Raw genomic sequence first — 13,205 nt, 5'->3', positions numbered from 1 at the left:
GTCAGAGTCAGACTGGGCCAGCAAATAGGCCTGGGCACCAAAACAAATGTGCCCCCTATGTGCATATCATAAAGTTCAAAAGTGGCCCACATTTTCAAATGAGGGCAGTGTTGAACTTGTAAAGCCAGGCTGTATACATGTTTTGAAAGATCCAGGCATCTGCAAGCATTTGTGCATTCTGCAGATAATGTTTATGGTAATACCAGAGAAAAAACCCATCCACCAGGCCATAAAACAGACCCACAAATAACCAAGAAACCGGTCCACGCACTGAGCAATTAGACCATATGGTTCTGATCAGAATCAGAAATATGTTAGCTTAAAACTTTTAACCCCTTGGGGATCGAATACTGTATTTCTACTGTGAAAGAACACATTTTATTGCTATTCCATTTAATGAGTTTGAAGTTTGACAATAATGACAGTAAACAAAGGGGTATGGGATGAAAATTGGAATACAACTGTGTTCACCATTGGGAACAGCAATGATAATTAATTGTCTAAACTCAATGCATCTATCTACCATGCATTGCAAAATAAACACAGAAAAAATGGATAATTTGCCTTTACTTTTATTGATGTTTTTCCTCAGTTAATATTTACAGGATAGGACATTTTTTCAAAAGTAAGTTTGCCTTTAGACCCACCATAAAATTGTATGGTCACATCATAGGCAGTTGGTGCTGAGCTCCAGCATTACTTACTCTAACAGGATCCAGTCATTTCTATGTATTTCCAAATTCCCCTAGCAGTAGTTAGTATTTTCTGTTTTCCCCCTTAAATTGAATTACACTGCCACCTTTACCTATATCTGCATCGTTCCTTTCTCTCTACTGCTATCAGTTTGACATCTGATCTTTCCTCATTTCTTGCGGGTGCCATTGGTTCAGACTATCGAGCCATGTCGCTCCCTTTTCTTTACAGAACTAGGCTTTTCCAACCACAGGTCGGTAAGAGAGTCTGAGAGACCTCCTCCAGCTACTGCTCCTTAAGGTTTATCGTATTTTATGTCATATTTACATTTTTGTGAAAATAGTGTGTTACTGTTCAGTGGTGGTTGTGCACAAGCTGTTGAGTTGAGGTAAATTAGAAGTTGTGGCTTGCCACAGAGGTATCACTCACTAGACCTTGGAGTGTTAGTATATAATTCAAATGGAAACATCCCTTGGACTCAAGGGATGACCCTCTGGGCGCAGCGGGGATCGCGGGGATGTGATTGGTTATTGATCTAATATTATTCCAAAAATAAGTTTCAGTTCACTCAAGAGGTGAAAGAATCATATATTTTTATTCAATCCATGAATCTCTTCATTATCTTGATAAATGTCAAACTTTTCACATTTGTTCTCCTGTGGTTACAGAAAGATCTCGAATCCCCAGTAGAAATGTTTACCGGATGTTTATGTAATAGATGTCACTTTAAGCACCGTACCCCTCCACAGATTAGATCACACATCACATAGCGTTTCAGACTTCATCCACACCACACAGTTCACGCCACCGTTAGGCATCACAACAGCTCTTATACTCAACACATGATCACATTCTCCTTGACCCCATCCTTATACTTCCACATAGTAACGTTCTATTCATGGCATGACAGCGCCACATATCAGGTAAGATTTATACACTCAACACCCATTCCAAGATGGCCGCCATAGTAACACGTCTTTATATAGTCCACTTTCAATCTCCAAACTCACTGACACACACTTGGCGTTTACCCACGAACTAACGGAAAATGCACAGAGACGACATTCAGAGCACACTCTAACTCTAGAAGTAAGAGCACTTTGATGCACACAATTGGTTTTCAAACGGAATATCTCCGCACAACGCTATCAAAACTTCACCGTATTCCAAACGCACGCAGAAACGTATAACATTAAGATCAAAGAGCACCGATTGAATTAATGCACGGCACATTCAACTTCAGTAAACCTCTTGACTCACAGTGGATTTCTTTAGCTTTGAGCACTTACTTTTTGAAAACATGATATAAACCGAGTGCATGGCAGCCCAGACCACTTTCAACCGTCACAACACACACCGATAATAACTCACTTTGCTTAAGTAACAGAACCCCAGTATAACTGATACAGTATCATTGTAAGGCACAGAATCTGAAGGGTGGTCCCTCATTTACTTTCAGATATCCCCTGATGAAGTGCACGGAGGTGCACGAAATGCATTGGGAATAATCTCATTGTAAAAAGTTCTGTAACCACAGTGAAAAGTTTGACATTTGTCAAGATAACGAAGAGATTCATGGATTGAATAAAAATATATGATTCTTTCACCTCTTGAATGAACTGGAACTTATTTTTGGAATAGTATTAGATCAATGACCAATCGTATCACCGCGATCCCCGCTGCGCCCAGAGGGTCATCCCTTGAGTCCAAGAGATGCTTCCATTTGAATAATAGTGTGTTACACATAGAAAACATTAAGGAGAAATTGAATACACCATTCAAAATTAAAGTGGTCTTTGAAACACACAAAAAACAGTAAAAAGCAGTGGGGATACGGGAAGTTAGGGAGGGAGAAATGATTACAACTATATAGCACTTATTGGTATGTAGGTGTGAACACCTAGGCCCCCACCGCCGGCCTGGCCGGGGCGATCTGCCCGCCATCCGTGCCGGAATGACCCCTGCCATATTAGTATGGCTGAGGGGTCTGCGGCGGACAGAAAGACCGTCCGCCGCTTTTCCACCCCGGTCGCCTTGCAACTGCGCAGAAAAGGGTTCTCTATGGTGGCGGTGTCTATGAGACACCGCCAGCCATATTACAATAGGCATTTTCCAATGCCTTTGCGTGGCAGCATTGCCGCCACGGAAAGGCATGCGGACTCTCCTTTGGGGGCCCGTTGCGGGCCCCGAGGGACTCCAGGGGTTTGGGGGGGCACATGGGTGGTACCTATGGTACCCCCCAGCATTTCAAAGAACAACATGGCGGGCACCGTGCGAGGCCTGTCACGTTGTGCTTTGAAATGCACAACAGGTATTTTTACCATTGCGGCGGGCAGTGCTTTCAGCACTGCCCGCCACAATGTTAAAAATACAGGATGCGACCTCCACTGTGGCGGGCGCATCCTATTTTCCCCCACGGGACCCCTGCCCTTGTGGCGGGCGGTCCCTTTCCACGATGGGATGGCCATCCTAATGGGGGCCTTAGTTTGAAAGGTATTGTTTGAAGAGGAAGGTTTCCAATTTCCCCCTAAACTGAAACACATTTTTTTTTTTATTTATTATTATTTTTTTGCAAAATACATGAATTGGTCGTTAAGGAGTCTTAATTTACACGATACATATACACTTATTAAGAATCAAAAAATACATAATCCTGGAGCAAAATAAATAAAACACAGCAATGATCAGTATCAATACATACATAGAGAAGCCATTAGCCGTACAATAAGATAGTCCAAGATTTATCAAATGTCAGTATAAACTGCATGGATGAACAAATAACAAGAATAAACCATCAGATGACAGATTCTATATGATTAGTGACATTGCCCTAAATTTGTTGACCCAGCTTCTTTTTTCTATGCCCCTTAAGGGCATATAGACTAACTCCATATTATGTATTGCAAAGAAACATGCCCTCCATAATTCAAAAGATGGTGGTTCCTGCTGTAACCACCAAGAAGCAATTACCAGCCGATATACAGCTGTAACTAAAAATATTAACTTTACATGTTGCTCTGATGGATCGAGGGCTGCCGGCCCCATTTCTACTCCTAATAATATCTGCGTAGCACTTAATTCTGTTGGAGTACCCAGAATAGCCGATAAATAATTCTCCATCTGTGATAATAAAGATGTTAACCGCGGACACCCATAAAAAATATGGAGGTCGTCCGCCGAAGGGTATCTTTCCCTATAGCATCTCCCTGCCATTTGGATATCCTATCGGGTGTGTAATATAAATTGGAGATGGATTTATAATGCTGTGCAGATAGTTTTGCCGAAAGAAATAGATTCGTGCCCATCTCCAAAGAAATTTCTATCTTAATATCCTGCCTCCCCAATTTGTTCCCCCATTTAGAATTTTATTGCTCCAAGTCATTCACCTTAGTGCCCAACATATGACCATATAACACTCCTATTTTTGCAGCTTTTATATTGTCTTCTATCAAGGGGTTAGCTTGCAGATTTATTGCTTTCTGAGACAGAAAATTCCTGATTTGCAAGTACTTCTCAAAATTCTCCCTGGGAAGCTGGTATTGCTCGCGGAGTTGCTCAAAGGATTTTAAACAGCCATCACTATAAAACTCACCCAACAGTCTTAATCCTTTTTGCCACCATACGTGCACTACCCTGTCCCATAGATCAATTGGCAGCAATATAGGAGATGTCAATGGTGTGTACCAAGAAATTTTCTCTATACCAAGCATTCTCCTTAATATTTTCCAAGTCTTATAAGCAGCCAGCAGAACCTTAAAACGTGTGCGTTTATAATAACTCCATTCCTGGTGCAACATCAAACACTTTTTAGCCTTCACTCCCAGTAGCATCTGATAGATTGACGGGCTTTCTGCCAAGCTCGGAGGACCTATCCCTGTTAGCAGGACATTCATGCCTTGAAGCATGCAAGCATAATAATAGAGAGTAAAATCTGGTACCAACCAACCTCCTAGATTTATTGGTAAGATCATGTAGCGCCCAGCACGGCGGGCCTTACCCCCAGCCCACATAAAACCCAAATAGAGAGCCTGGAGCTGTGTTAAGTTTACTGTAGGAATTTCTAAAGGGACACATCAGAAAAAATATAATATTTGTGGCAATATCATCATTTTTAATAGACTACAGCGCCCAACTAACGAAAGATGTAGACATTCCGCCTGGTCCAACTGTTTCCGCACCCCTGATGTTAGTTCCTCCCAGTTAGACTTGACGAGAGCCGATGCGGAAGCCCTTAGCTTAATCCCCAAATAAATAACCTCTTTACAAACCCGGGGATCAGTATACTTTGGGAGATTGGCACATAATAACTGGGTTTTGGAAGCGTTCAGTTTATAGCCAGCAACTGAACCGAAGTTCGCGGCTATACTTTCGATCCCCTCGAAACACATTTTATTGGCATTCACAAATGTGGAGTGCACCACGAACACCGACTCCCAAAGTATGTTAGCCCATTTCATCCATGTTATGTATCAATTATTCTTTATTTTTCACCAGCGTAGCATAGATACAGCCAATGCATTTTGTCCACTGCCTGTGGACTTCATCAGGGCGTGATCAGTTATCGTGTTGGTTTTGTCAAGTAATTTGCCCAAAAAGTTGTTTCAAGTCTTGAAATTCACGATTTGTAGTACGTCACTATGTCTTGTTAATCCTTCATATATCTAGGGCTGCTTGAAAGCACTATTGCAAAGTGTATCACATAATACAAACCGGACACCTTTAGAGCGTCGGTCATCCGAGCCAGTCGGCATCTCCCTGGACATGAAAAGGTTTTAAAAAATATAATTTTGGGACTTTATTTGGGTTACTACGAGAGAGGTGTGGCTGCTGTTTATGCTCGCTGTTTCCCTGTTCGCCATACATTTTATTGGCATCTTAGTTCCCCAGGAAGAGAATTCCACAAAGTCTGGGGCATGAAGACTGTGGTGGAGCTGAGTGAAAATTATTTTTTAAATGTCAAGTCACAGATTTTTATGAATAAAGTGAGATGTGAAATATGTTTAAAATGTGTACCCTGGCAATTTATACTTAATGTGGGCTTCAGTCAGAAGCCAGTGGAGATCCCTCAACATACACATGATATGATTGAACCTTTCTTCCCTTAAAGTAGTCTTTGAGTCTTGAGGGATAAGCGGGAGATTTTTGAAAGCACTTCGAGAACTACATTACCATAGTTCCATCGTGAAGTTACTTTAGGTAGGATAACAGAACAGATGTATTTGCGGTCTAGGAATTGCTTCAGTTTTATCACAGACTGGAGGGCTTGTGTGCTGATGTTCATGTTCTGGTTCTGCATCTTCTTCCTACTCAGTACAACAACAAAAAAATCACATTTCAAAACTGGACAGAATGCAGAACGATGTCATACATTCACCCCAGTACAGAGATCTGGGCCTAAATCCATCGTTTGTTTGCTCACCATGCCAGTCCAGTTTGTCTGTTCATCAACCGTTGTTTTTGCATTTGTCACCGCGAGTGGGTTGGGTATGCTCAGACGTGAGTCCCGTGCTCTCCATGCCACATGTTTTTGCACAGAAACATAGCATCACCAAAAAACAACAGAACACATCACACCCAAATGCCCTACCTCAAATTCCAGAAGCATTCCTGTCACACAGTAGCACCCCAAGGAATCTGCTTTCAAATTATGGTGGTAGAAGATGTTTTGCACCAGGACACTGCCTTAACTTACCTCCAAGTGGATGTATGACGTTACAACGCAGGCTATTACAACGCCTGCCTTTACAACGCGGTTTTTACATCGCATACCATTACAACGCACAGCGCTTTAGGGTGGTGGATAGTGAATAGTTTAATTTACTATTCCAACTAAAGTCCCCGTGGACACTAGGGAAGGTTATTGGATAGTAAATTGACCTATTCCCTATCCTAGAGCGCCCCCCAGAGCAATGCGTTGTAATAGTTTACTTTGTAATGACCGCGTTGTAATGGTAGTGCGTTGTAAAAGTTTCGTTGTAAGTGATGTTTACCCTCCAAGTGTATGAAATAGCGGCTGTCAAAATGTTTTGCGATCCAGCTCCCAAACTCAAAAATTGTATATTTTAATATTGTGAGATCAACATTGTATGTCATGTTAATAGATTGTATTTGATGTTTTTATCTACCAGACATTTACACCAAAGCTGGTTCTTCTCGATATCAGCGATATAACATGTGTCCAAGATGTTGCCAAAGAAATCCTGGATAGCTACGGATGTGTGGATGTTCTGATTAACAATGCCAGCATGAAAGTAAAAGGACCCGTCCAAAGTGTGACTCTGGATCTGGATAAAAAGATCATGGATGCCAACTACTTTGGGCCTATAACAGTAACTAAAGGTAATTTCTTTTTGAATTATTAGTTCTTTGTTCTTAGAGCTTAATTTTGAGATCTGTGGTAATGGAATTTACTTTAGTTACTGTATAAAATCTTAATTCTAGATGAGAATCAAGTCGAGGAATATTCTCTGTCATACTATAGTTCTTTTTCCTGGCAGTTGATGACAAACGGGCCACAAATATATTTTGTGCCCGATTCAATGCCAACCGCGATTCAGACTATTTACTTTGGAAATCCCTATTGGTATTTTCTAGAGGGATTTGTGAGTGATGGATGGGATATGGATGGATTGGAAAGGGGTATCAAAAGTGGGTTTACCATTCTGTGAAACAGAAAATGTGTATTATTCCCCATTTTGACGGGAGGAAATTCAGAATGGGGAAGTAAACTAACCAGGTACTTACCTTGGGTTTGTTGTCTCACAGGACTCAGAATGAACCACTTTGTGCGAAATTACTTTGTACGAAATGACTGCAAATGAGAGAACTCAAGATTTGACCTTTCTTCCACAAATTAGATGTTTAGCTTGAACATGCACTGTCTCGCAACATGCTGTAATTAGTCTGTTGGCTTTATACCCTCCCGTAGGTTTGTGATAAGCAAGTTCCTTTGTCTCTCTTGTAATCTTTGTTTCTATTTGTTTGTGGCATGTATTGGTCATGCCTCCTTCAGTTTTTATCCCTCCTCAAGCGCAGCAACCAAGTACAGTCTTCTTCCACTGCTGCTCTTTATTCTGTGTTTGTGGGACTTTTTTGTGTTTGTAGTCGCACTGCAGTGACCACCGATGACTAGCTTTCTTTGTGAAATCAAGCGTCTTTTTAGGTCATGCCAAGGCAGTGCACATGTGCTGTCTTCAAGACATTCCTTTATTCTTTTCTGCACCCTCCATTACTTGTTTTAACTTATGTCCACCCACTCCAAAGGTATCAAAGTGCTGGCTCGAACCCGGTTCCCCAGCTTCAAAGTTGGTCGCTCTAGCCGCTACACCGTATCCTCTTTATTGCCCGTTCTGCCAGTTTCCTCGTTCCCTCCTCCCCTGCACCAATCACAGGATGTTGAGCTCCCATCAGACTTATTCCTATATTCCCCAGCTTTAACGGCTATCCCAGCTCCATTATTTTTACATCTCCCTGCTTGACCATGTTCTTTTAAAAGCCACCCCACATGGTCTACCACTCTCTATTATATTGTTTAAAACTTACTCCAACTTTCCATTATCTTTAATCCGCCTGCTCTCTGGCATTTGTTTTGATCCTCTTGCCAGCATCCTTTGTTTCCCACCACCCATCCTCTTGTTCACTGAGCAACTCTGAGTTGCACAAACTTCGGGCACAGTGAGTCTGTACGAGGGATTTGGAGACAAGGGCCGAAGACAGTTGTCATTTCTACGAATGGGAATCATACTAGTGAGTAAGGTAATGTTTGCAGGTTTTGTCTTGGTTGAACTCAACCTCGTTAGATCCTCTGCTGCACCACCCAGGCTGTACCTTTGTCAAGTGTGCATCATGTACTGATCTCCCTACGGTTGTTCAGTACTCCCCCAGGTAAAGCAAGAAACCAGAGGCACTCTGCATGTTTACAAAATTGCTGTTGCAGCCAAAGTCATATGAGTAGCTTCAATGACACCAATATGGTATCTGTACACACTGAAAACTAAGAGTCTGCAAATGTATTAAATTAGCCACTGTATACTTTTGCAGCCATAATGTTTCATTTTTGCACCTCAAGCAAAAGTCATGATATTCTAATAATACTTTGTCATGGTGGCATTGCAGAATACACCATAATCGGCAAGCCTCAGAGATGGGAAGCTGAAAAAATAAAACTATGTATGTTTTTGAAGAAATCTGCGTTGATAGTAGTAAGTAAACCATGTTAGCCCACCCTTTTAGGTCTCACCTGAGCGAGCGCATGCGCTAGTCTGGCGAGACATTTAGTAAGTGGGCTTTAAAAATCCGACCACACGCTTTTGCTTGTAGCCTAAAGCTTGCGGTTACGCGCACAGGCGCCATCTGGCTTTTCATCATGGCTCATTAAGCGCATCGCTCGCGGCACCCTTACAGCGGGCGATCGCGATCACTTTCACTTTCCTGGCCACTTCACTTTCACGGCCGCAAGGCCAATGCTTGTTTTTGATGTTTTTCTAACCCCAAATTTTTTTTGTCTTTGGTCGCTATGTTTTTTTAGATTGCCGTACACACATTTTGAAGAACTAAAGATTAATGAGGCAATTTATAATCATTTAATAAATGTATTGACGTTTTTACAGACGTATGCCTGCTTTCGTTGTCTACCTGTAGCTATTGAAAACATTTATCTGAGCTTTCTTTTTAATAGTACAAATACTATATATAGCTCGCTCTTCCCACTTGACAGGTTTGTTTTCCGGACTGTAAATCATTTCAAGATTGGCTTTTGCTCGAGCGCATCTAATGAAGCCTCGCGATGCATGCTGGGTGACTTTTCTCACAGAAGGCATGTTTAGAACTACTTCCGGTCCTCCTAGGCTAACCTCCCTCTGAACCTTTACTGGCCGGGATTTAAGTCGTTGCGGGCTGAAAATGGGGAAGAAAAAGGCAGCCGCGAGCGGGCTTGGTCGAGCCATCATTAAAGAAAGGAACTTGACGAACCGAGGCCAGAAGAGCAAGGACTCCTGGGTGTGTTACTGTCCATCGGTACACGTGCACTGCTTCCCAGTACATGCTTAAGGAACAAATGTCACTGAAGTAATAGAACACGCAGTGAGTTAGAAAGACATTTTATCGTTTAATACTTCTTGTTGCAAATTCAGTCGCTCAGTACTTTAGTGACCAAGAACTTGTTACATTCTGAGAATTGTAGTTTCGCTTTCTGCATGACACGCGTGGACCATAATGCATGTGGCTAAAAAAGCCTGGACTGGCCAACGTTGTCAGGCATGTTATCATATTGTCAGTTGGCAGCTAGTGCTCTATGGTCTTTATAGTATGTTTAATCGCCCGAGGCGCAATGTTTCAATTTTCCTGACTGTCATTTAACAAGTCATGACTTACTGGATGGAGTTGTGTTAAATTGGTCTGCTGCACTTGATTAATAACACTGTAAGTGATCTGACATCCTTTTTCCGTGACATACTTATAGTTGGTGCTAGCTTTTTAACCCATTGCATTTATAAACAAGCATTGGCATAGCCAATAGGTCTTGCCTTTGGGAGATTATATGTTATGTTATGTTATGTTATACTACATTTCTAAAGCGCTACGCTACTAAGAGTATCCCGGCGCTGCTACCCTAAACCCCCTACCAGCTAAACAGGAAAATGGACTTAAAATAATAATGTTTTTAGGTTCTTTTTAAAGACAGCCGGATCGGCAATCCTCCTAAGAGCAAGAGGAAGCTCATTCCAAGCTAAACCAGCCTTACGAGTGAAAGAGCAGCCCCCCAGCCTCTGGCGTAAAAAGCGCGGGTTCTGAATAAGAAGTTGGTCCGAAGACCTCAGAGTCCTAGAAGGAATATAGAACAAAAAGCGCTTCTGTAGATATAGTGGGCCCAATCCATACAAGGCCCGATGGACAATCACTAGCATTTTAAATTTCAAGCGGGCCTCAACAGGGAGCCAATGAAGGTGGCGAAGAAGGACCCGCACGCTCTGCCTGGAAGAAAGACCCCGCAGAAGACGCGCAGCCACATTTTGAACTACCTGTAGTTTTTTTATCAGGTAGCCTGGGCATCTCATTAAAAGTGCGTTGGAATAATCCAACCGGGAGAGAATCAATGCCCTAACTACAGTTTCTTTCGCCTGATCCGGCAAAAGAGGGAGGAATTTGCGCAGAGTTTTAAGTATGCCAAAACAGATCCCTGTGAGTTTTTTGACATGTGTCGCAAAATTCAAATTTTCCTCGAACCAGACACCCAAGTTTTTAGCAAGGCCCTTGTCAGATTGAGGGGGTGGAAAGTCAGTTGGCCACAGTCTGGATCGGAAATCCGCAGGAAAGGCTCCAAACAGGAGCACCTCAGACGTTTCCTCATTGCACTTAAGTTGTGCATTGGCCAACCAGCGAAACACCGCGGAAAGACAGCGCTGAGCCGTGTTGACCGAGTCATCGCCCCTTCTCCAGGTAAACAATAACTGCGGGTCATCCGCAAAGGCCATCACCCTAGCCCCCAGTGACTCCGCCAGATAAACCAGGGGAGTCACAAAGATGTTAAACAAAAGGGGGCTAAGGGAAGAGCCATGAGGGACACCAGTGGAAAGAGGGGAGGGGGACGAGGCAAACGGAGGGAGCCAGACTTGCTGTGACCTATCCTCTAAAAAGGTTTGCAGCCAGCTCCACGCCGAACCCGCAATGCCAATGTCAGAGAGTCGATCCAGGAGGAGGGAGTGGGGGACCGAATGACGCCGAGAGATCCAGCATCACCAGAGCTGCTCTCCCGCCGGCATCTAAACAGTCCCTGATAGACTCAACCACCTCCAACAGTGCCGATTCAGTACTATGGGCGGCCCGAAACCCCGATTGCGCAGGATGTAGCGCGCCCGACATCGTAACATACTTGGTAAGCTGCAAGGTGACCGCCTTTTCACAGACCTTGGCCAAACTAGGCAAAAGCGAAATGGGTCTGTAATTACCGGGAAGCGAGGGGTCGAGGGTGGGCTTCTTAAGTAATGGAACCAAGAGGGCCTGCTTCCAAGCAAGTGGGACGTGTGCCTCGCGAAGCGACTGGTTAATCAGAATGTTAACTTCCAGATTAACCTATCGGCTAGGTCCGTCAACAGCCGAGCCGCGCAAGGATCGTTGGGGGAACCAGTTTTCAATGCCCCGAGAATTTTACGAGAGGCCGAAAGGTCAATGGGGCAAAAAGTCGAGAAGGAATGATCTGGGTCCTTCGCCACACTAAGCCGCCGCTGGGGCCAGGGAGGCATCAGGTTTTTTGGAAAAGACGCTTGGATATCCCTGATTTTCTCCCTGAAATAATTGGACAGAGTATTTGCCCAGATGACTGAGGGCATGACCACTACCTCCTGTGCATGCGGCGCCACAAAGCTCTGCACAATAGCAAAGATTTCCTTCTCAATATTGTTAGCCCTGTCAATGCGCACGGCAAAAAAGGTGCTTTTTGCCACAGAGATGGCTGAATAATACAGTTTCTGTTTGTCCCTAAGAGCCTGTTTGGCCACAGGACAATAGCCACGGGCCCTCCAAATTCTCTCCAAAACCTTACAAGAGTGTTTGAGATCCCTCAACTCTGTGTTGAACCAAGGTTTGGAAGGGGTTTCTCTCCCCTGCTTACGGGGGCCAGAAGCCGAGAGGCCAGTGACAGCGTCACTAATCCAATTCGAGAACCTAGTAACGTTCTCCGGAAGGGTGCTACCAAGTGTCAGGCGTGAAGCCACCAACTTGGCACTCTGCAGCACCGTATCAATCTTACTGACCTTCGGGGCGTGGTGGCTGGATGGTACATGGCGACCTTTTAAGACCGTCAACGAAAAAAATACTGGAAAGTGGTCTGACCATGTAACCGGGAGGGGATTTTGGACCAAAACCGGAAAGTTGGAACAAATAAGGTCCAGCATATGGCCCCCCTTATGGGTTGGAACACTCACCCACTGGGAGAGCATAACTGACTGGAGAATATCCCGGAAGTCAGCGGCATCCGACGACTCTACCGAGTCAAGATGTAAATTAAGGTCACCCAGCAAAAGGAAGTTAGAAAACCTTAGGACTCTCTCTGCTATGATGTCACCACAGGAGTCCAGAAAGGCGCCCCCCGCACCTGGTGGGCGGTAGAGTAGGGAGCCGCCCATGGTGAAGTGGGGTGACAATTGCAGGCTGAAATCCAAAGCCTCACAACCCACCCAATTAGTGAGAGCTTCCCCCTGAAATACCCAGCAATCTCTATATAATATAGCAACACCACCCCCTCCCCTGTGGGCGGTCAACCCGATGTATTTTATACCCAGGGGGGGTGGCCAGAGTGACTATAGGGTTGGAAAAAGCGTCCAACCAAGTCTCTGTAACAAAAAGAAGATCAAGATCCGAGTCCGAAATCAGATCAAAGATGTCAGTGTGGTGCCGTTTGAGAGATCTGGAGTTAATGAGGCAAGCTTTAAAGCTGGCCGGAGGACGAGAATTTAAGCACCGAACCTCCGACCGAAGCTGAATGGTAGGCAGAAAGCCGCAATCTGGACAAGCCA

The 13,205-nt window shown here is 43.9% G+C and overlaps 1 protein-coding gene across 1 annotated transcript in view; it reads left to right on the top strand.

Annotated features, from left to right (window-relative positions):
• The window catches only part of DHRS7C (dehydrogenase/reductase 7C), a 396,376-nt gene that overhangs the window by 97,384 nt on the left and 285,787 nt on the right, over positions 1 to 13,205 (top strand). Inside the window, exon 4 of the mRNA XM_078654773.1 lies at positions 6,822 to 7,032. Within this exon, the coding sequence (XP_078510899.1) occupies positions 6,822 to 7,032 (211 nt within the window). The remainder of the gene's footprint in view (positions 1 to 6,821; positions 7,033 to 13,205) is intronic.

The sequence above is a fragment of the Lissotriton helveticus genome, chromosome 7, assembly GCF_964261635.1.
Source record: "Lissotriton helveticus chromosome 7, aLisHel1.1, whole genome shotgun sequence".
NCBI lineage: Eukaryota > Metazoa > Chordata > Amphibia > Caudata > Salamandridae > Lissotriton > Lissotriton helveticus.
Note: the sequence above shows the minus strand (reverse complement) of the source record. Positions and strands in the feature narration are given on the sequence as shown.